This window comes from Taeniopygia guttata, chromosome 1 (genome assembly GCF_048771995.1).
Source record: "Taeniopygia guttata chromosome 1, bTaeGut7.mat, whole genome shotgun sequence".
Lineage (NCBI taxonomy): Eukaryota > Metazoa > Chordata > Aves > Passeriformes > Estrildidae > Taeniopygia > Taeniopygia guttata.
The window spans coordinates 58,405,092-58,429,782 of record NC_133024.1 but is presented as its reverse complement, the minus strand read 5'-3'; the positions used below and the strand labels follow the sequence as shown (position 1 = coordinate 58,429,782).

The window sequence follows — 24,691 nt, the reverse complement described above, 5'->3', positions numbered from 1 at the left end:
GCCAAAGAATGGACACTTCTGGGAGCAGACATGGTTTTAGTAAGGTCAGTGGTAGTGCAAACAAGTTTCATCACCTTGGAATATGTGCCCAGGTTGCCTCAAATGACACCACTGAATCTTTTCAATCTGTGGCTACTCTGATATAAAAAGCAAACTGTACCTAGAGCTCTACATGGAGCTTCTGGTTTCCTTTCGAATGAACAAATGTTAAGAAGAGACCAAGGAATGACAGGCAGAACAATGAGATCTCTTACTCCATTTCTGTTTTGTAGAGAGTAGAGTAAGGGCTTGGCCTCTAATTGTTACTCTCACAGTAGCCTATAAAGCCCCATGAGGACATTATCACAATCCTCCCACCTATTTTATCACACAACTGGAAAACTCACAGCCAGAAGATGCTAAGGAAGAAAAAAAACCCACAAAAACCGCCACAACCCTCAAACCAGCTAGGCTTCAAAGCTGTTGCACAACGGAAACTTAAATCCTCATATTGCATTGTGAAATTTAGATGCTTACAGCCCTCCTATTGAGAACATGCATGCTAAGTTGAGCCTCAAGAGCCACTGTCTCAGCTCTGGTGGCTTAGGATGCGCAGACAAGTCTGTGCTCAGGGGTTCAACACATGCTACAGGAGACCTTCTTCAGAACACACCCACAGCCCACAGACACTGTCATTCAGGTGACATTTAGTGCTGGTGGCTCTCCTCCTGTCATTTGCTAAATTCAGCTACTAAGTCTAACTTTACTTTCAAACCACTTGAACCCCCATCTCTACCTCCCCAGAGGGTGACTTAAACCCCTAGGACACAGAACAGATATTTTTCTCCCAGCCTGTCACTGGACATCTCTATACTAGGAAGAAATTATTTTGACTTGTAGCCCTTGAAAATAAAATAAGAGCCCCACATTCCTCAGTCATTTGTGGGTTTGAAGTGACAACTGTTAGATGTGAAACATCATGGGGAAGCCTTCACTTTCAGATTAATTTCCAACTCCTAAAAATCTAACCTGACTTGAAAGTGGTGTATGTAGATCCAAAGCCAAATCAAAACTCAGTAAAATTCATTGTAATTGTCTCAAAATAGTTGATTTATGCCTCAGTTTTCTTGAGTTATACCAGATCCAGCATGTACATTCTGAAATCTGAATATAATTATCAAAGCTGCGCAAGAAATACGGGTACACATAAAAACAATGAAATCACAAAGTTGGTTTTTTTCTTAGAAATATATTTTGTAAGAAAACAATATTAATATTAAAAAGGAATGTTTATTATACAGTATAAAATAATTGCTTGAATTCAACTCAGTTCCTTTAACAAAAAAAAAAATTTAAAAGCCTGAGGATTTGTATGAAGCCCCAATTCCTACAGATTTGATTCCTACTGCAATAAATAGAGGGCTTGCCCCACATCATCCATAGAGCACACAAACACTTCAAAACACTCCCTCATCCCCCTACCCAACAAGTTGATGTCCCCTGTGCAGATGTGCTCTAAATATCACCTCTTTATTTGCAGTCCTCCCCCCTGGCCCCCGTACCCACCCTCAGTTTCCATCCACCCACCTCTCTTGGCCAAGCACTGTACACGCGACAACTCATGCTGCAGGAGTCTCCCCAGTTAATCTCTTGGCTAAAATTAACAGTGGCCAGCCACTGACAAATGTATAAATGGCTGAGGTGTTCTCAGCTGTCTGTCCTCATAAAACCTGCATGAATATCTCTTAACTCTGCCATTCATCTGCCAAAGCTGGCAGAAGGGTGCAGAGTTCTAAAAGCTACAGTGGGAGACAAGAACAGGCAATGCAATGACATAAGCTTCACTTTTTTAGGAAATTAAGCTAAAAAAGTTACTGTTCAATTGCAGACTTTAACACTGGCAGATTTTGTTGTGGGAAAATATTCCTGTTCAATAACTATAAATACCCCTAAAACATTTCTGGGGCTTAGTATGTATTTTTTTTTTTTTAGTTTATTTTTGCATCATGCCAGTTTAATTGCCCTCCAGGTTTGAAAGGCACCCAGTGGCCAGAATTCTGGTATAATTACTCATGGCATTGGTATGATTTCATCTCCCTTAATACTGATAAGTTTAAAAAAAATGTATTAAGTTAAGAAGAACAAAGATATATATTACATTTGCTAATCGCAAACAATCTCTTATAGCTGCATTTTTCCCATTGGGATTAAAAAGTGCACAAGTTTAACATGTCTGTACATAAAAACAGTTTAAAACATTAAATATACAAACAGCAAGAGATTTTAAATATTTTGTATCAAATACTATAGGACAATATAATTTACATTTCTTTTACACAAAACATTACACCTGAAATATAAATTTAGATATTACAGAATAGAAAAATACATACTTTCTGTTTAAAAAATGTATTTGCAGGTTCTGGCACAAAGTAACACTTTAAAGGCACGTCATATTTTGGCAATCTATTTTGCAATTAACTGTGCAACAATAACAACATGACCTGTAATTAACTTTTCAGAACTGCAAGGCCAGATGATGTCCCTTCTTCCTGGAATGGCCCTATTAATCAGGTAACAGTTACGCTGGACTGTTTATGTGTTCTCCAACACATTTCTGCCATGGTCTGAGTTTTCTGATCCTAATCCAGCAAAGCAAAATCAGCCCTAACTCAGCATCTGAAAAGCCACATCAAATGCAATGGGATTAGTCACACTTTCATAACCTTTACTGTCTCAGGCTCAGAACACTCAACCCAAACAAAACGGAACCCTAAATGCAAGTTGGGAGCCAAGTTCTGTCCTGCTCTATGTTTGCACCAAAACCTGTAAAGGTAATCAGGGCAGAACTTGGCAACAGAAGCTCAATGATATTAATTATTTTGATTTGAACTACAGCAATGCAAAAGGCACAATGACTCTAGTGAGGCCATTGGAGACAAATGAAGTAAAACTGCTTTAAGACTGCATCAAGAGAACTGTATAATTTTGCCCTTTCATATATTTGCAGGACTCCTGCTGGAATTTGCATGGGACAAAAACATATCTTTAGAGATATATGGCTTATACAGATGTAATTGGGTTGCAGAAGATTTTCAGTTCTTCAAGTTGTTATTGGACAACTAAAACCTCAAATTTTCAGCACGCTAAAGAAAGATTCAATCTAAATCCCTAACTTTAAATGCTCCAAAGTAAGTTGCTTCTTGCGAAGAATCCAGTAGTGATGGGTTTGATACTTGGATACTTATCATTTCTCCGGATTTTAATTTAAAAAATCCCCCTACATTTACAGAATAAAAATGAAATTCTGAATTCCCTGACCAGTATTTGGTGCTTCCTCCCTTCATCAACACATCAAAGCGCCTTATTTTAAGGTTTGTCTTAATCACATAAACCATCAACTGAAGCCCTCTTTTAGTCAAGTTTCCTGAAGTTTCATGATGCCTAAAACAAATATTGGCATAAAGATAGTAAAATCCATCTTGATTAACAATTAGTTTTCCATCATTGAATGTCATATTTGATAAGTTTGCCTGGCCTTTGTCATGATGCCAGGATGTGAGGTTCACTTTACGAGTTCCTGGAGATAAAAAAAAAAAAAAAAAAAGAAATGAGATTATTTATAAACATTTGATAAACCTCAACATTTAGAAAGCAAACACTATGATTTTTCAATCAATGGCAACTGGAGTTCTATAGGCTAAAGTGAATATGAAACAATTTTGATAAAAATTCCTAAAAATATCTCCTCTTTTCACCATACATTTCCAGACCTTGCTTGGTACTTATAACTGTGCCATTCCAGCAGAACACCTGCTGGACTATGGTACAGAATAACTGCTTGGCCTATAGTTTGATTATGCTAAGCAACCATGCAACAAACTCTGCACAGGCATTGCATTCCACCTAAAACTTTATTCAAGTTACAAACAGTTGAGGGGAATGTGAAAAACTGGTTACATGTCTTCAATGTGTAGGTGTTGACAAGGAGTAACTAAAATTCAGAAAAAATACTGAACTGGCAATTCCAAAAAGAGAAAGCTTATGAAACCATCCACATTTTATGTTCTTGTGACTGCAGTGGTAGAAAGGTAAACATATTTTCATTTGATACCATCAAAAAGATGGGGAAAGGTCAGTATAGTTGTGCATCCTTAGTACCACATACTAAGTTGCCTAGACTTCATACAGCACTTCAAGTATTTATGACAAACTTCCTGATAGGCACAAGCCACTAACATTCTGTTATTCAGGGTAACATCCAGGGCATAACACAAGAGATGAGAGGTGGCCAACTTGTCCCCCTAACCATTAGAACCATTAGTAATTTTCAGCACACAAGACTGACTCCACTTGCTGCCTCCCACAGCAGTGGGCTCACACAGGTACCAGAGAACTTCACACCTCAGCCTCCCCGTGCATCTAAATGACTGCTTGAAATATTCAGTACCTTATTCTCCCAACATCAAACCAAACAGTCCTTCTTTAGCAAACTTTCCATGGCACACAGCAGGGCACAGTGCCCTCTGCTCCAAGCATGCACAGAGGCTTGCCCCAGGACCCCACCTGGTCTGGGTCTGTGTAGAAAGGGAGAGGAAGTAGGAACAGAGGGATTTGAGAGACATGAATCTCCCCTAACTGCCAAGGGCAAGCAGCTTTTCCATGTGAGAGGAATACTTTAACGGCAGCCCAGAACAAAAACCTTCTGGCATTCTTCCACAAAGACTTAAGCAAAAGCACTGTCAAAGGAGGTCACAAGTAGCTGCTCCCCTATGGGTCTAGCGCAGCCAGGTAGAAATTATGAAAGCAAAACCCGATAGAGAAGTCATCTTCTCTGCAGTGCCTCAAAAAAACTGCCCAAAACCCACCAATTAACTGGAAGAGACAACAAGATATTAAGTCTCTTAGCCTGCAATTATTCACCTGCAAAATATACTGAGTTAGGGATACCAAAATATTCTGAGTTAGGAGTGCACTTCTGAAGTACCAGGAACAGACGAGGAAATTACAGGGCTTCATCTGCACAGCATTAATTCTGGAGAAAATACTGTCCCATGGAGAGTAGGCTGCCTTCAAGATGAAGAGGACAGGCAAGAAATCTCTGCCTGGATCAGAGGAGAAGCATATTGGATAGAGGACAGGAATGCAAACCTATGGTGGAACAGAAAGGCATGCCATGATTGCCTGGTGGCACACTGGGTAGTTGCTAGGCTGATTTTATTTACCTGACAAGTCAACATTTTAGTTGCCAGTCAAGCTGCAATTTTGAAGAAATCCTCTGTGGAAGATTCTTCTGCTGAAGAAGGGAAAAGAGAGCAAATAGGTGCCACAGTCGCTTGTAATTGAGACAGGGGCTCTGGGTGAATTTTGTTTACACTATTTGGATGCTATGGGGAACAGGCCAAGAGATGATGGGAGATGACCCTCTCTGTTTTGAGCAAAGGATTTGTACAGATAACTTCTGGAAGTCCGTTCCAAGCTAGATCATAACGCTATGATTGTGTGTGCTGAGGCAGACAGGCATTTTGCCACAATTCAGAGCTCCAGAAGAGGCGTGCCACAGCCAGCAGCACAGCACGAAGATGCTCTGGCAGGAGTTATGCCATGCAGCCTGTAATGGTAGGAGCGAGCAGGTGCTCAGCGCTGCTGGTGGTAACACATCTAGATTTGGAGACATCAAAACAATCAGTACCCTGAAACACAGAGGTGCAGGAAACTGGAGCATGTAAGTACCAGATCTGCTGCCCACGAATGTTATGTATCAGAAACTCTGACACACAACCCAAGCCATGGGACATTCGAAAGTGCTGCAATACAGTATCTTCTGGGAAATAATTTACTTTGGAACCAATGAAAAAACAGCACAAGATAAATCCTGTTGACAGAGAAGGAAGTGGCTGGGGGATAATGAACAAAATAGCCTTCCAGACAGGGCAAAAAGCTTTATTTAAGAATTCAAGATAATGCATGCTTCTTCTCAAAACTGAAGATAAATAAAAACAATATCTTTCTTTTTTGTGAGCTTGAACTAAGACTAATACAAATGAGTTAAATAAAATTAATTAACAAGAAGGATGATGATGTGAGTGGAACAGAAGAGAAAGGACACCTGCTTTGATCATTTCTTTGCATCCTAGTAGTTTTAAGGATAAATAAAGCCTGTAAAAGGACCGAAGTACTGTTCGCTCTGAAAAGTCTTTTGAAGGCAAAGGACAGCTAAGTCAAACCTGAAGCTGTAAATAGCTAAGAATACTACAGCATTTCCTTAGACAGCTAAAGGTATCAATTCACACCCCAAATGATATATTTAATATTATAATTATTTCTGTTTGCTATTTTCCCCTTCAAACTGTGACTAATTTCTGTAATCAATTTATAAACCAAAATTCACTGTTTTCATTTAAAACCTAGGTAGCATTTATAGTGAGCTCTGGTAAAAACCAACCAGCAAGCATCCAGCTCTAACCTAAGGCAGCAAACTTAAAAAATACACACAGCAAACCAAACCACTACAGCTTCTGTGCCAAAGGGTGGGTGGGGACACCACAATCTGAGAAAGGTTACTTTCCCCCCTCTCTTGCACTATCCCCCCAGCTGAAAAAGTCCACTTGAGGCCTGACGTTACTGTGAACCAGGTCAAAGCAAAATGTTCTCTCACAGACACTCAGTGCCCCTTCATGAAGAGTGTTCAGCAGAAAACTGCTTAAAATCCTGCTTGACAGCGATGAAGACTTTTTTTTTTCCCTGCCACTGTTTATTCTGGATGAGTTTGATGACAGTAGAGAACCTTAAAATATTAAGGACATATCTGTTCACTCAGGGATGACAGGAAACAATTAAGATAGATTTCAGGCATTCAGAATAAAGAATCAGGGGATGAAAATAGAAATTGCCATTTGCAGTCAGAGAAAACATGATGGGAGAGGAAAAACTCCTGGTGACCTCTCAGACATATTTTTCTTTCTTTAATGCCTGTCACTACTCTCTGTGCTACCCAGCCAAGTGGGTACTGCCTCATGCCAGTGAGCATGATAATAAAGTGCCTCACAACTAGCAGGTTCAGGGTTCCTGCTATCCCTAAGGATGCAGCACCTCACTGCTGCAATGCCCCACAAGGGCTGCAGAAACTGTGCTCATGGATTAACTCCTGGCAATGCTCTTTTGAAAGAGGCAAAAGCCAGATCAGAAGGGAGTATATGCACAGTTCATCACATTGTCAAGAAGTTGATCTGCAGCAAAAAAAGAACAATGTCTCCCTGGCCATCACCTATAGCTGTGCTCTGCCACAACCTTGAAGGTTAATGCAGCAATGCACAATCGTAAAAATTATCAGCTGCTGTAAATTACAGTTGTAAAATTACAGTCTACAGCAACATTCAGGTAAGCAGCAAATAAATTCCACACAGAAAAAGGTGGATTTCTCAGGCTGTAACACTGACACACCCTCCACTTCTGCAGGTAAGTGATCTGTTTCTATGACTAGCAAATTAATTGAAACCTTCCAAAAGATAAAATGCTAAGGCAAGTTTACTGATACTGAATCTTCTACTATTGACCTATTGTTAAAGTAGGTCAAGGCCAAAAGCTGACTAAAATAGAAGATTGTCAGGAGGCATTTGAGCTAACAAGAAAGCTTGTGGAAGTTCTAGCTGCCATCTGACAAGCTGTTTAAGCTCTCTGCTATAAAGCTCCTGATTGTGGCAATGCCAATGCACTTGAAAGAATCCTATCCCTCCAGGCAAGAAGCTGTACAGAAGTGCTTTGTCTTTAAATAGAACAAGAGCAAGAGCAAGGTATTACTATGCAGTCTGCTAAAATTTCAGATTTCAAGTCTCAACACACCATTCCCCTTTGGCTTGATTATATAAAACAAAAAAGCAATGTGCATAGCTCAATTAACAATGAGTTCAGCCCTGCAGAACGTATAAATCTTCAGAGAAAGAAGACAGTGGTGATCAATGCACTCCTTCTTAGATCCTCTACCTAATAGCTTCATAAAAAACTCTGGTTTACTTATACCACACCAACTGTTGAGAACACAGCATTGAGAATACAGAAAAAAATCTCAACTGACAGTGCCTCAGGGCAAAAACTAAAACTGTTCTAACATTATCTCAAAATGTTAGAAATGGATCTTCTCCTCTGGAAAGTGTTCCAAGGCATACTCATGTCTTGTTCCCTCATATTATGCTAGCAAGGATATTCACAAAGCCATCTGAATACTTGTGTGCAGAAAATAAGAACTCTGGCAAGATAAAAGAATGCCATCCTCTTACCACAGGGGCAGATAAAAGCCACAAGAACTATGTTTTCCCCCTGCTCAGTAGCTTGGGCAATGTTTGTGCTGGTACATATTTGTATGTATCCATGCATCCTGATGGCTGGTGTCCAGTGGGAGTGAAAACTGATGGGCCCTACAGGCCAAAGGAAAACGGGAAACTTTAGAGGAAAGCATTTAATGTAGATCTTCCTTCCTCATCTGAAGACAGCACAAAGGGGCAGGATTTGCCCCTCAAGGGGTTGGTCAAGAAAAGTGGCAATTTGAAATGAAGGCCGTTTATAATCAGCACGAGACTGATACAAAGGGGAGCCATCCTCCTTTTACCACTACTCATGCTGCTCCTGAAATCTTTTAATGCATCCAATTTATTTTCACTATCAAAAGCCACTTCTGAAATCCCAGTCTGTTGATGTTTTGCTGAAATATCTTAATATACTTCACTTTCAATACATTTATATTAGTATTGGAAGTATTCACTTAAAAATCGAACTTACCAGATGGAATATTCTTATCATCAATAATGAGATGGGCAAATGGCTGCTTCTCAGGTTTATTCCTCTTGTACAGCTCAAGTCCTAATGCCTCCATTGCAGCTAGAGATAAAAGAATTGCATTATCCCAAAAAGACAAGTGTAGAGGAACTAAAATATTGCTTATTCACAAACCAATACCTACCTTTTTCTGGTCTTGGTGGCGTTCTTCCCATAGCACGCTGGACTTCCTAAAATGAGAAGGAGACATTGCTTTGATATTTTCTTGGTTTTGTAACAATGTTTAGTTTGCACACTTACATACTCTGTGCATGTATCTGGGGACACTGTTCCACCTGCAGCACATTCAGATGTCTGGGATATGAACCATGTAAATATGATAATTTATGTAACAGGCATAGACAATCAAATTACATCTAGTCACTTGGTAATTCTAATAAAGGTGGATAGAAATGCTAGTATGTATGATCACTGCATGATTTACTGTAGTAGTGAAGGCACATTTAAAACCTTTTCTACTTACTGTACTTGGAATCTTTCTCTAAGTATAATGGAACAATAATTGTTAAGAAGACATCACATCAAGCAATGGAATTTATGAACTGATTTAATTACTTTGAGTCTAAAGGCAAAGAAAGAGGCATTTCTATACAGGAACTAGTGTGTAATCACTCTAACAACTAAGGATAGCTAAACTCTCAATTTCATTTATGATGAGGTGCATGAAAACCTCCACGCCTCACCACTGGCCACCAACAGGGAAGGCTACAAGGCTTTACAATCAAGGCTCACTTCTAACAAGGTATGCAGGAACTGAAGGATTAAGTATCATTCATACTAGACCAAAGGGACTGGGTACCCGACTTTTAAAGTATGTAATTCTCAGCTGCAGATAAATTTTAACACGAAAGAGACCTATGCTGCCCAGACCCAAGAAAAGCACAAAATGCAGGCATCAGGCACCACAAAAAGCCTTGCTTTTAATCATTCACACCTGTACTCCTCTTGAGAAAAAGATACAAACAGCAGATTTCAAAATTTAAGCAGCCTGTTCTTGTTACAAGCCTAGACTGAGTCTTAGTATTAAGTCCAACCCTCAGTTCTGTCTCCATTTTCCCCATGACTATCTGTTTTCTAAAAAAACAGGGGTAATATGTTTGTTATTCTGAATACCTCATACCATGGAGCTGTCAAGAAGATGTTTAGTAAAAGGAAACATTTTGCTGAAGATAGCAAGTCATGTCCTTTTTGAACCCAGGAGTGGTCCTTTATTTCATCTTTATGCCACGCACACTGCTGTTTGCATGATTTAATCCATGCATATGAAATACATGACAGATTTGGTGAGATCAGCAAAGTCCCACTGTGCTTTCAATCACTGGGGTGTTTCAGAATTTGAAACCCTGCTCTGAAAACACCTGAAGTCCTGCTTTTATGTAGTTTTGCAACCGCAGTGAAATATCTAGTGCCTTGGCTGGTGTATTCATTACTCTCACTTTCCCCTTTCAGTAGGTGCTTAAATGTTAAACCAAAATGAAAAGCCACAGCGGTGTGGAAGTTGTAGTATGACTATCAAAGCATAATACTTCAGCTGAGATATGCTGATTTCATGGATAAGAATCATGAAGATGCTTTTTTCTGCAAAGACGAGAAGAAAAGCAGAAGAATCACAACTTCAAAACCAGCAAATCTCGCATCGACTTCCTGCATTTACATTCACTTTGCTTCTCTGATCTTCCTACTTCAATGTCAGTTCTAGGAGCACAAAAATGAAGTTCAATTCTAGGAGCTGCACGTCAGCATCAGCCACTAGCCACACATTAGAAGGAAACAGGGAGATAGCAAGAGAATGCAAGTACTAGGTACTGTGAAAAATGACAAAAGCCTCTGAGGAGAATAGGATGTAAGGCAAGAAGAGCCTGGGAGATGGACCACATTCTCAGAGACTACTGCAGCACACCTATCCCAACCCTTTTTCCCTTGAAGGAGAGACATGTTTGTCTTCTTGCTTTCTTAGTGGAAACTTCTCAGATGTGGAGTTTGTTTTAATATCCGTTCCTCTGAGATGATGTGATAGTGTCCTTGCCTGGAAAGCCTACTGAGCAGATCCAAAACCAATCATTTTAATCTCCGACTATCTAGATTTGGTACTGAAAAAAAAAACAAAAAAAAGAAAAATCCCATGATTGATAATTGCTCAGCTATTGAAAGTCCTGAATTGGTCAACCGCTAGTCTAGTTTTAACTTACATTTTTCTTAGGAGCATTCAGTTCTGCTTCTGCACATTTCCGAAAATGCTCTAGCTTAAGCAGCTGAATACCTCATCTTCTGAAACCCAGCAGCCTGTCTCAGCTCATCTTCCACACAGAATGGTTTAGGTCCTCATGAAATCAGTCTGAGCTGCTCTCCTTCTAACTGGTGGTGGTGCTGTTCATCTGCAGCTTCACCACGCAGTAAGCAGGACAGCTACCCAGGAGGACTTGAGTCCACAACTCTCCTTGTCTGGAATTCATGATTAGCTCAACTGGTTAGACATGGCACTAACAACCCCAAGGATGGGGGGTTTGAGGCAATTGTTCATTGACTCTTCTATAAGCCTATCACTGGATCAGAAGGGCTAGACTGTGGCCAGAAAACAAAATCCTACAGCAGCTCTCTAAGCTCCAGACTAGTTCTTTACTTGATTCTGACCAGCCTCAAGAAAGTTTGATAGTCTTTCTGTTATGTTGCCCCAACTTCTAAAATGAAGACAAAACACATTAATTAGTCCCTAGAAAACAGATATGGAGTTGTAGGTTTCCTCCTAAAGAATAAGCAGTTAAACATTTAATTTTTTTTTTACTTGATGTTCATACAGTTCCAAGGTGCTGATATACAACCTACCTTAGAAAAGCATTTAACTATGTATTTGCTTCTGACCCTGAAGGACATTTTTCAGTGGATGTTTGAAGGTAGCCTCTTAATGGGATTATAAAATCCCCTGGTATTCTTACTGCAAGAAACTAAGAACTGTGATTTCTCAAATCACTGAAGTATCAACTGCATTTTTTAGTTCCTGAATGTTCTTAGGTGTCTCATACTTACTCACAATGTAGAGACTCATTAAGGTGAGAGAAACAGCTCAACAGAACCTGTGACTAAGACACTGCTACAACGGCATGAAAACTGCTGACAAACATTACCAGCAACTTCTCTTAAACTGCCATCCACAGATGCATATGTGATACCAAGCTGTTCAGTTATTTTTAGCAGAACTGTACACAAAAATCACCCCACTCTTAATCTTATGACAAGCTGCACTTGCACACCTTTGTCATTTGCTCACTGCCCACCAAGTCAACTCTGCTGGCCAGCTTCCCACATTCCAACCTCCTCCACACACTCACTGTTTAAACAACAGACAAGGAGTTAGTCACAAAAATGAAAAACATGTCTTCCCTTCATCAGAAAAAAAAAAAAAAAAAAAAAGAGGCCATTAAGAAGCTCCAAAACTTTCTCATTTTAAAGCTAAAAATCATGTTTTAAGTGTCTGGAAAGTAAGGAACTGCTCTCTACTTCATCCACAACCAGCTGCAGAAATAACTGCTGCTCTTGAACTTCTGTCCAATGCTGAAGATGCAGAGACAAGGCTACACCTGAAGACATGACAGCTGTGAAAGGTTTTTAGTCTCCTTCCGCTTTTATCTAAATATCTCAGCATCTCCTTTGAGCAGCTCTAAGTACCCTTTTGAGACCAATGAGAAGAGAACTTCTGGACTCTCACTCATTGCTTCAGATGTGGTCTTACAGCTTCTTCATGCACTTGATTCTTTTCTTATCAAGAGCTTTAAGTACAGCACATACCAGGAAGACGTATCTGATTCTCTTGCCGGAAATTCAGCAATTTGAAGAATGTTAATCAGAAAGGAAGTAAAATAGAAAGTACATGAACCTATATTCATCAGACTATAGTTTAGAGACCAGCAATAAAACCCCTCTCCAAATGAGTAGTCTACTGCTTGCAGAAAAAAAAAAAAAGGCATGTAAGACTGTAGGATGGAAACCTACAAAATCGTAGGTGCAATTTTAACAACTTACAGCAATCACTTGTGAAACCTTTACTTGGTCCATAACTATGTGCTCTTTAAATGTCTGCTAAGTATATAGATCTCTTTATAAATGCTGCCCTGGAGATCTAGCAAAGCACTCTGTTGCCATGTGGGAGAACAGCTTATGCCTGAACTCCACAAGCAGCTAGAACCTGGGAGCACTGCCAAACAAAGTTACTTATGGATTGACCCAGGATATGTTTGTAGTCCTTTCTACTTCAGGCTCATAACAGACTTCATAAGGACTGTGGTTAGAGCATCTGGACTGCCAAAAGCTTTTTAGGGTTACATGGAAAAAAATTAAGCAAACAGACTGGCTAGGAAAGTATATTATTTGTCTGCTTGAAAGTTTATATGCAATATTGAAAATATTCTCTCTACTTAGTGAGCTGCTCCTTAAGCAGAATTTTTATCACAGAATATGTTAAGGAATCAATGATTATATTCTGATTAAAAGAAAAATCCTTATTTTTTCAGGAGGCAAGTATTTCTAGATTGGATCTTGCAGCCCTACTACACTGGTTTTCATAAGAGCACTTCCACTTTCAACATCAACCTCTGCCTTACATTTAAGCACTCTGTCTACAGGTGTGCAAAGAAAACCAATAAGAACTGGCACAGGAAGCCAGAAGCTGTAACCAGACCATAAACCTGAGCAAAAGAAATTTGTCTATTTTCACTTCCTGAACAGCTCAAATTGCAAAAGATAATATATTGAAAAATCAAAAAACATAAATGGTATTTTGAAGTGTTCCCTTTTAGTCACTCAGCATGCTGCCAGTTCAAATAAGGATACTGGTTCTTAAAACACACAAGTTAGATTCTCCTTAAGGAAAGTGAAGAAACCATAGACAACATGAAATCTCATTTAAGTCACATTAGCTGGATCCACACACAAAGGAGCGTGTGCAACTGCAAGTAAGTTATAGCTGCATCTCTGCTCTTCATTGTAGCAGGATGACTGAAAGGCAGAATTTACAGATGATGATAAAGTATAATTCTGCCTTGACACTGTTACTTTCACTTCTCTGATGTACCAAAAAAAGATGTAAAAAGCCTCAGGTCACCACCTTCCTATCTATTTTTTTCTCTGTCATTGATACAAGATGACAAAGCATCCAGACCACTGGTGCAGCTGCTTAATAAACTCCATTGCATTCAAAAGAAATTCAGAGTCTAATTACTTTGGCAAGGGAAACTTTATTGTTCTCAAACTAATGGTGATCAGCCAAAAAAGTTATCCCTACTCACTACTTATCCCAGCCACGGACATTGCAGCATTTAACCTCCATCCAGACTGGCAGGATATAAAGCCTCAGCTAAAGCCAGTGCCTTTGTTGAGTAACCAGCAGCAAATGACCAGAACACAGGGCTCCCCATTGACTTACTGCAACAAGCTCCTTCCACTATCATGAGTGAAGGAACAGCCCAGCACACAGCACATATGTAGGTGCAGTGTGAGAGGCTCTAAAAAATGCAAGAGGACATCCTACAGACATAACCCTTTTTTTCCCCCTTAAGGTCTTGAAGGAGGTGGCTAGCAAAAAGGACAAGACATAGACTCCATGTGTCTCTGTGTTTTGTCCACAAAACGACACGTACTTAGAGTTCTCTGTTAAAACTAAATATCATATTAGCACAATTCAAATGCTGAAAATTTAACTCAAGTACAGTTCATGCTAAAACATATGTGAGTACAGCTCAAATCTAATGTAATACCCTTAATGCAAAACTGCCAGTCCTATGAAGATGTGAGGCAGTATAGCTGTAATGGGCCTGATAAGCCAGAAAAACCAAATAACCATAGCAGACATCCATCTGTTACACAGCCCATAATTAGCACTAAACACTATCATGAACACAAAAAGAGATCAAAGGCAGTAACTGCAGTAAAAGGAGATTGTGGCATACTTTCAGCTTGCCTAGGCTTTTTCATTAGGGTTGACTTCTTTTGTCATTTGTGTTTGGGAACAACCTGTCATTCTCAATTCCTGGACAAAGACCACCCAGTTATCACACTACAGCCAAGTAGGTCTTCTGCCAGCGTGAGAATTGCCTGCATACTGGCAAAGGGAGCAAAACCAAAGCAGGAACTGACCCTCATTTTGGACTCCAGACTAAGAAACAAGAACAACTGAGAGCAAATGCTATCTCCTTTTCCTTCAGGCAATATTTTGCTTGCTGATGACTTAAGAGAATCTTATTTGGAGGATTCCCTTGAAAAGAATGTGGAACTGACACCTGTTATGAGCATCTGGAAAACCTATACAAGTCTTAGCATAAATGACTACTGTTCAGGCCCACCCACATGTCAGAATGGGTCAGAATCAACTAACTTCACTTTTCTTAGTACAACTTCAAGTCTTCCTTTCTTAAAAGAAAAATAAAATTAATAAAATGTACTTGAATACAGAATTGGCTAGCCACTACCAGAATCATCAGCAAATACAATACAATCCTGAATAAACATCAGGTGTTACTCATACACCAGGAAATAATTCATATAACTTACCTCTGAATAAAGATTTCAGAAAAATTGTTTTAGTTTCAACAGGACCATGAAATAAAGAAACACATTGTCTGTGCCACTTACCCTCTGCACAGCCCTTTGGAGAGCCTGTTTCACACTTCTACAGGATTCTGGCATTAACTTCACTTCTTGACTTTCAAAGGGGGCATCATGCAAATCTGTACTTTCTTGGTGTCCAAAAAGTGTTCTGACACAGTGTGCATGTTCTTTTGAAATTCTAGTAGGGTCCATCTGAAACAAAAACAACACAGTTCTAAGTGTTAGAGACTTTTCAACCACCCTGGCTAAGTTTATTATCTAAATTCTCATTAGTGTCAAGAGAAACAGCTCCAAACATCGAGGTTTATTTCATCCAACCAACATGCAAGATAGGAGAACAAATTATCTTCTGGTGCTGCCTATTTCATTAGCTTAGACTAGATATGTGACTTTCAAAAGTTAAAGATAAATCCCACTCTTATGGTAAAGCAAATAATTTTGAATTCTGTATTTCAACCACTCAGGGCAATATCACAGTTATTTTAGCAAGAAATATACACAGCTATCCTACCTCAAAAGCTATTGTTTGTAAGATGACACGTGAATGTCAAGTAGAGAAACTTGGGGAAAGTATGTGTGTGTGTGTATAGCACATCATTTTCAAGAGAAGACACCGAAGTTATCTCTGAACCCATTTTATCACTGAAATGGTATCATCACTGAAACTGTCAGTCAGCTATTACTGAAGCTGTTTTATGGATGTGCTCATTGAGGATAGAGTTTACTTTACAGTGGCTGTACAGTGGCATGGGGCTGTGTTTTGGATTTGTGATCAAAACAGTGTTGGCAACACAGGGATGTGTTTGTTACAGCTAGCAGGGTTGACACTGAGTCAGGGCCCTTTCTGCCTCCCACCCCACCAGAGAGAGGGCTGGGGCTACACAAGGAGCTGGGACAGGACACAGCCTGGACACCTGACCAGAACTGGCCAAAGGGATACCCCATGGCATCATATAGCATCATGCACAGTATATAAAGGTGGGGGAAGAAGGAAGAAAGGGGAGACATTTGGAATGATGGCATTTGTCTTCCCAAGTCACTTCATGTGTGGTAGAGCCCTGCTGTCCTAGGGATGGCTAAACACCTGCCTTCATATTCTGCTTCCTTTGTGTGTGCAGCTTTTCCTTTACCTTTTAAATTTTTTTTTATCTCAACCCATGAGATAAAATTTTACTCCTCCAGTTCTCTGCAGAATCCCATCAGAGAGTGAGCAGCTGTCTGAGACTTAGTTGCCAGCTGGGATTAAACCATGACAGTGGCAAGAGATACTGCTGAGTGAAATAGTCACAAAGACAGCAAGACAGCAAAAGTTAAAGACCAAAAGATGATTAAACTGCACCACAAATCAGCTCTGCATCATTGGACAAGGAATGGTAAGTTTAGAGTACCTGCAAGACATTTTTATCAATCATTCTTTGTGTCTGAATTAAGTATATTTTTAAATCCTGCATTCTATCACTTAGATAAATTGGAAGACAATCCAAGGATTAGGATTGTACCTCAACAGAATTTTATTGCACAAAAACTATTTAAACTATTTCACCCTTTTTTCACTTTTTACTCCACATCCTTTACACTGAAGAGATTAACAACTATCTTTCAGAGATGGCCAAGGACTCTCAGAAATTGTTCTCAACTCACATTTATTCTGCTTTTACTTCAGGCTTAAAGAAGGGTTTATGCACTCAAACTCTTAGTCTAGGTTCTCTAACTGTATCTGCTGGCCTATTAAAGAACACTTACTTCTATCTTTCTTAATTGGAAAAAACACTTTTACCTGAGAATTACAAAAGGCTATTTGAAATTGCAATGCAGAAATATCAAGACATTATGGACAGTATCTAGTGTTCAGTTTCCTTTAACACAGAGCTGAACAAAACAGCATATCAAAAGGAAGTTTTTCACAATACAAAACAGCCAGAGTGAATCAAGCATATCATTTGTTCACAGAACATAAATTCAAACCCTTAACTAACCTTAAAACTGTAAGGTTAGGATTACAGAGCTGAATTAAAGTCTACACCACCAATAGTAACACACAGCAGAGAGACATCTGTTGCACAGACAGCAGTACCAAATGCTGCCTCCTCCATCATCATCCTTCTGCTCAAGTCTCCACATGGAAAGCTCTTTGCCCAATTCATTCAGATCAGTATCAGCTCCTGTAGCCTGGTTTAGCTGTTTCAGTCATCCCTGCAGATTTGGAATGAAACAGGCATAGAAGGTTCACCTGAAGATCATAAGATGCCACAGCTTTGAGCAGAGGGGTAGTGATGAGTTACAGAATGGCTTGGAGGCAGTAACATCTTCCTGTGATGGCCTGACACAGCTGAATCCCCAAAGAAAATCTGTATATAGCCATTGCAGCTCTATGAATTCAGTGCTAAAAACCTACACTAACGCTCACTTCTGAAGTGAGCTAGTGCAGTGCAGCCTCATTAACTGCATAAGGAGATCTAAACCAGCATCCCTCTGCTCTGACCCCCTTCACCACAGAATTTAATTCCTGGATTTCAGTCTCCTCTTCCAAATCAGTAACAAGGGAAGAATTTTTGCTGGCCTAATTTCCTTTATGATTAGTTTCCCAAAACCAAGTCACTCCAGATACATCAGACAAGCATCAGAGTCAGTACAGGGATAAGAATGAAGTATCAGGAAGGCAGCACTAGCTTTAACTGACTGTAAAACTGCACTCTCAAGGATCTCTCACACTATGTTCTACTTGTATTCAGAATTCAGAAAATTACCTGTAAACTAAAATTTAAAAAAAAAAAGAAGTACAAAATGTTTACCAACAGCCGCTAAAAGACAGTTAATGCAGAATGACTTGGGTAGGAAGGTACCTTTGGGCATCTTTAGTCCAGCCTCCTGCTTGAAGCAGGGCCAACTTGTAACTTGGGCCAGGTGGGTTAAGGGCTTGGACAAGCTTTGGGGAATGTCCATCAAGGAAAACTTTCAGCTTCTTTGGGCAAACTGTCCTAAAACTTCACTACTTCTAGTGTGTAAAAAAATCCTTGGTTTTTACATCCAGCTACAGCTCTCCTTGCTGCAATTTATGACTGTGCTTGTTTTTGCTGAATGCTTCTGAAGAGCCTATCTTCGGGTAGCTAAAAACAGTGATTAGCTTCCCTCACCTTAGTCTGTTCTTTGTCAAAGAATCCAGCTCTCCCATTCTCTTACATATTACGGCTCCTACCTGTAACAGTGGTTTTCTGCTGGACACCTTCCATTTTTTTTATATACTTTTGGTACCAAGGGACCCAAAACAGGACCCATTATTTCAAAAGTAACCTCTCATGCTGGGATCATTAGAGACCTGACTGATGTCTCTTAACAGGATCTGTATATCTGAGTCTTCTCCCCTGTACACAAATCATATAATAGAACACAGAAAGCTACAGCAAATAACTGCCAATACATACTAATTTGTATCAGTAATTGTACTAGACAGAGACTGCTATCCCAGTTTTGGATTTAATAAAACACATCTTCTGAATTACAAGCAAGAAAACTCGGTTTTGTAGCACAAAGATCATGAAACTTGTAAAGGCCTGAGTGTCCAGCATGACAAATCATGCAAGCATAGACTCACTGCTACGAGCAATCATGCAAATGTGTCACACAACACTGTATCACAACAGTAACAGCAGATTGCATTGAATCCCTTGCTCAGATTACAGTTTATCTGCTCAAGTCTTAAGACAGAAATCCAGCATCTCTGCACCTACATGTGAAAGACTGAAGGCTTAATGGAAACACTGCAGCTGATGGTTTCAGCAGCTTGGAGCTGTGCAGCCCACCCTGACAAAAAACTGCAAGTCTCCAGAGGTACTGTTTGATAAGGGGAAACTCTGATCTTGGGACTAGCTAACCCACCTGTTGCCCTCACCTTTTTCAAAGAATACCTTCAAGAATAGTCTTCACCACATTTAACTATGAAAAACAGCCCACTTGCCTGAAAAGGACTTCTCAGAAATCCTGCATCGTAAGTCTTTACACTGAACTGCCATGGCTGTAAACAAGCACTTCCAAGCACTGAGATCAAAACTGGGGAAGTAGTGATGCACAGAAAAACTTCCAAGGATGTGTTTTGAGAGGAACTTCTAAAGAATGAGAAAATTATGATGAAATACCAAAAGCAGCTTGCTAACTTCCAGGGCAGGGCAACTTCAGCAAAAAGTTGTAAAGATCTAATATCTGAAAGAAATATCAAGATGCAAACACAAATAAAGGAGAAAGCTTTATAAATTGTGAAGTATCCTAAATACCCTAGAGGAATTAAACTAGCTTATTTTTAATATCCACTTTGTCTGACCTTGAAATCAGGTCAGACTTTTCAGTGCCCCCAGTTTTCAGCATCTCTCATCACTCTAGTTGCATTTCTGGACTCTATTCAGCCACTTCAGGGCAGCCAAAATGAACTACAGCATCATGGCTTAAATTAACTTACAGAATTAAGAACCAATTTTCTGATGTAAAAAAGACTCAGTTTGGTTTTAAAAGACACAATACATTCCACTCATCTTTGCTATTAAATTTTGCAACAATTATGCACTGTTACAATATTGCATTAAATACTTACTCCTTACAATAAATGTTTACAATCTATACTTGTACTTTTCAAACTTAAACCACTTTCCAGACTATCAAATATCACTTTGCACTCCATGACCTTTCTTAAGCACCAAGAAGGGGTCCTTTCAGGCTTCTGAAAGATGTTACTGATCCTCAGGAAGCTGTTTTTTCTGTTAGCCACAGTGCTCACAAAACTTCAGATGAAGTCTGAAAAGCAATAGTTTGAAAACATACCACAAGAATTCCACATAAGTATGAAATGACAATAAAAACTGGGCTTCCAGGTCACCATGTATCCAACTGTGAACTCTTCAATCTGGTAGAATACTTGAAATCTGTACAGACTTTTTTTAATGGGAAAAGTGCACACTCTTGGAGGTCTAGCTTAAACTGTGGGCATTAGACACTCAGCCACCAATTTAATTTTGAGCACTTTCAATTTTCTTCACTGCCCTCCAGCTCAGTCTGTGTTAGATCAGAATCCTACTAAGCACACTAAGGAAATGGGCCAGAAAGAAAAGCTTAGAAGCTAAGCTTTTGGAGACTGTACCTCAGCATTTATCAGTCAAAGTTGAAGAAAATACTTCTCTCACCTTGTGCTATGCATGAGTCTCTATCAAATGATGACCTCCAGCTGCTCTGAGTATCTTTAAATTTCCATGGCATTCTTATAGATAATGAGAAAATATTCCTCAAAGTATAGGCAAAACAAATGCTTAAGACCAATACATTTTTTTACCATTTAATTTCTTGGATTCAGTATACTGCACAGGATAGATCAAAAAGCAAGGATAAAACATGCTGATGTTTTTACATTTCAGTACATTATTATGAGAATACTGGTAAAATTCAAACATGTTGCTTTTTTTTTTTTCTTTCTTTTTCGACATACCAACTCATTGTCTCACTTGCATGGCACTGCATTATTTCTTGGCCACAAACATATGTTTACCCGTGAAAACCTAGTGTCAGTCTTAGTTATGTGTCTTGTGAAATTCCAAATGCTCAAGCCACAAAATAAACAAAATTAAGGAAAAACCAAAACCTCAACTATTGTCTCAACTTATACTATGTCATGATCCAGCCCAAATGATTTTATGCAAATACAGACAAAATGTGAGTGGTAAAACTGACTCAGAGTTTACTCAGACTCTTAGATAAGGTTTTTAAAAGCTTCTAAGATATATAATTTCTTAATATCAGCCTATATAGTCAAATCTTTCTAATTCACATTTGCTTAATTTACCAAGCAAACAATTCAAATCTTTTCATGCACAGCTTCTACTACTAACACCTCATTATTTCAACAAAATTAATTAAAAATAATTAAATTCTGTTATTAAAGTATGAACTTAAGATAGCTGAAATTTACACTGAAAAGGCCAAATTGAAGTAGCTTAATAAAATCAAACTTCACAGAATTTTTTTTTCAAAAGAAAGAGGCCTGATCATGTCCCATTTAAATAAAATAAATCTCTAAGAGCATGAAATAAGAATTAACTTCTGCAGGACCTACTATGTTTTTCCATCTATATTATTTCACCATTTAAAATGGTGAACAAACACAAATTATCATACCTCCTTATAGTGAATTATGTACTTAATTCAAGAGTATACTTATTATCCTATTTTCCATTGATTACACTTTTTACATTAAAATTTTTTAGACAATTACTTCAGTCAAGCCTACATTGAGTTATATCACCTCTTCTAGATATTTTGGAAATTCAAATTTACTAAAGACTCCATTCAATAGCACTACTCCAAATCTACAAGAACAAGAAACTAGCAACAGAATTAAGCTGTCAAATGCAGAGTTACACCTGAACCATGCAAGTTTTTAAATCAAGGAAGCAGAAGAAAAATAGCCATTATGGTTCTTTTTACCCTTTGTTAGGCACACATGAAACCCTGACATGTACCTATCAGGAAGAGTCTTTTATAAGGGGGTACACTTTGATTAGCTGATTTGATTGCAATGGCTCTCGAGCCCCCTAATGAATGTACAGCTGTGCATCTCTGAGCTATGTTTTGACAAGAATGTCTTTTCAGGTTCATGAACATCTGGAGCGAAAAACATTCCCCTGTCACAAGATGAAGCAGGCATTAATTTATTTCACTGTCGAGCAAACAAGTAGCTTTAAGCTACTTTACAATGAATCCCAGAAATTAGATGTCACTCTTCTGAAATATATAAGTTATGATTAACTAAGTGCTGTATTGCCGTTACATTTTATTTTTCGAAAAATGGAAAACACAAAGCCATCGTCAGTAAGAAAATATTAATTAGTCTGCATAATAAGTTATCAGCAGCAGTACTGTGTATTTGACAGTCACTATCTGATTAAGCAGGTATACACTTGTGCAACACCTGCTTTCAGAGTGCACTTAGTTAGGAAATCCAGCCTGCTACCTCAGATCAAGTACCTCTACCTAGAAAGTAAACCGAAAGAAACAGGTTTCCAGTCTCTGCCGACTTCAAATGAAAAGTACACACAACAGAAGCACCACTTCCATGACGGCAGTCAGACCCACATCAACAGAACTAGCTAGCATCCGACAATAGAGCCAAGCAGAAATCTAACACCTAGTCCTGAGAACCAACTAGCTGCCAGCTCCCCACTTCCTCCGAGAGGGCTCAGCTTTACAGGGTAAGAGATGCAGCAGCGAGGGAATCCAGGCAGCCGAGCCATTTCCAGGAAGCAGACTCCTCTTCTCTCCGAAAGCCCAACCGCTCATCACCTTATCTGCCCCCACAGCGATACCTCCCCGCGCTCCTCTCGGCACGCACCGCTGCCTCTTCCGAGGCATCCCGGCACACTTGAGGCCTGGCAGGTGAGGTGCGGCTCTCGCCCAGAAATCCCGAGCATCCCAGAAAAAGCTCCTGAGCTGTGGCAGGCACCTCTGGCCGAAACCCACGTGCACACGCTCCTCTGCAGCGCCCCTGCGCAGCCCGAGTGACAAACCATCCCGAGTGCTTTTGCATGAAGATCTGTTTTGTCCTTAAAGCAATTTCTCCTGCTGGTGAAACATTTAAGGCAGCCAAAGACCTCAGCCATGTCACAGAATCACTGATTATGAGTTGGAAGGGACCCTCAAGAATCATCGAGTCCAACTCCTGACCCCACAGAGCACCACCTCCAAAAATCCCACCATGTCCCTGAGAGTATTGTCCAAACACTTCTAGAACTGTCAGGCTTGGTGCTGTAACCACTTCCCTGGGGAGCCTGCTCCAGGGCCCAATCACCCTCTGGGTGAAGAGCCTCTGTCTAATATCCAATGGCAAAATTCTCACCAGTGGAAAACTGAGATCATTAAAAACCTTGTAAGACTTCAGGTGAAGGATCATGACTAACCTGTTTCTCGAGTCAGGGAACCCCTCATATCCAACCTTGCGGCGAAGGCCTGTACCCCAAAATGCCCCCGATGCCCGGAGCGCTACCCGGTACCCCTCGTACTGAGCAGCTCCAGTGACTGGGGACAGCACATGCTGGGAGGACACTGCGATCCCATTGACCCGACTCCTCTCAGAACTGGATCAACTTCAGAGACAGATAAGTGTGCTCTAAAACTTTTTGTTCTGTGTTTCTTTACTTTATCCCCTCGATCGCACCGACACGAGGGCCCTGCCCTCTTCTGCAGGGTGCGAGACGGCCGCACTCGCCTCCGCGGGAAGCGCCCGCGCCAGTTCCCGCTTACCTGAGCTCGGAAGTAGAGGAAGAGGGCGACGCTGCAGACCACCTGCCCCAGCCCCAGGAGGACGAGGGCGGCGAGGAGGGAGCGGGATGCGGGCGGCGGGTGCGGGTGCGCGGGCGGCGGGGGCGGCGGCGGCGCCGGGGCGCTCTCGTGGGCGGCGCCGCTGCCCAGCTCCTCGGAGCCGCGCAAGTACTTGGTGTAGTCTCGGCTGGCGCGACGCATCGCAGCTCCGCTCCTCTCCGCTCCGACGGCTCCACACGCGGCTCCGCCGAACTCCCCAGCGCCTGCAAACAACCCCGCCGTCCCCGCCGGGCACCTCTTATAACCGGGGCGGCCAATCAGCCCCGGGCGGCGCGCCCCTGCCGCCCTCCTCCTCCTCCCTCCACCCGCCGCCGCCACACGCACCACCGCCGCCCCCTCCTCGCCTCGCCTCCCCTCCCCTCCCCGAGCACAGACCGGCCCCCGCCGGCCCGGGTCGGGCCCGCCCCTGCCCCCGGTGCCCCGGCCCCCGCCGCCGGGCAGGTCGCCCGGGGATGGCGGTCGGCGCTGCTCCGCCCCGCGCAGCGGAGCTCCGCGGGGTTGAGCGCCGCGCGGGCACAGCCCTGCCTCCGCCGCCTCCTGCCCCAGCCTCACCCTTCCCTCAATCAGGTTTGCGCTCCACCCAGGCGGCCCCGTCAGGCGAGGCTTCCCTGAGCCCCTGGTTGCATCTGCAGGGTCCCTTTCCCCTAAATTTCCGGTGTTTGAAGTCAGCGTGCGCCTCGGCTCCACATCCCCTAGCCCCTTTGGTGGCTCCAAACCCTCAGGGGACCAAAGGCCTCCCAACCCCTCCCAGTCTCACTCGTTCTTCACTCAAGCCCGGCTAAAATGAGCACAAGTGCTGTTGACTTGCATTGTCCTAAGAAGCAACACAGTTCACAATCGTGTTAAAGGAATGGGTTAAAGACATGGCAGAGGTGTGCTAGCACCTGGCTGCCAGTGAAACCAGCTCAGAGTCTCCTCATCTCCCACATGC

The 24,691-nt window shown here is 41.0% G+C and overlaps 1 protein-coding gene across 1 annotated transcript; it reads right to left on the bottom strand.

Annotated features, from left to right (window-relative positions):
* Nucleotides 1-1,208: 1,208 nt before the first annotated feature.
* Nucleotides 1,209-24,185, bottom strand: TNFSF11 (TNF superfamily member 11). Its single transcript, XM_030272128.4, has 5 exons — nucleotides 23,683-24,185; nucleotides 15,433-15,600; nucleotides 8,936-8,981; nucleotides 8,755-8,853; nucleotides 1,209-3,559 (listed from the first exon to the last, which is right to left on the bottom strand). Exons 1-5 carry the CDS (start codon nucleotides 23,899-23,901, stop codon nucleotides 3,138-3,140), a joined length of 954 nt encoding a protein of 317 aa, XP_030127988.4. The 5' UTR covers nucleotides 23,902-24,185; the 3' UTR covers nucleotides 1,209-3,137.
* Nucleotides 24,186-24,691: the final 506 nt, after the last annotated feature.

Bases quoted from the DNA above. Each gene is read 5' to 3' on its own strand.
- TNFSF11 (XM_030272128.4), bottom strand. From the start codon at position 23,901: ATGCGTCGCGCCAGCCGAGACTACACCAAGTACTTGCGCGGCTCCGAG. The intron at 8,982-15,432 runs GTAAGTGGCACA...TTCTCATTTTAG, and splicing joins TCCAAAGGGCTGTGCAGAGG to GAAGTCCAGCGTGCTATGGG. The intron at 3,560-8,754 runs GTAAGTTCGATT...TTTTATCTCCAG, and splicing joins TGATAAGAATATTCCATCTG to GAACTCGTAAAGTGAACCTC.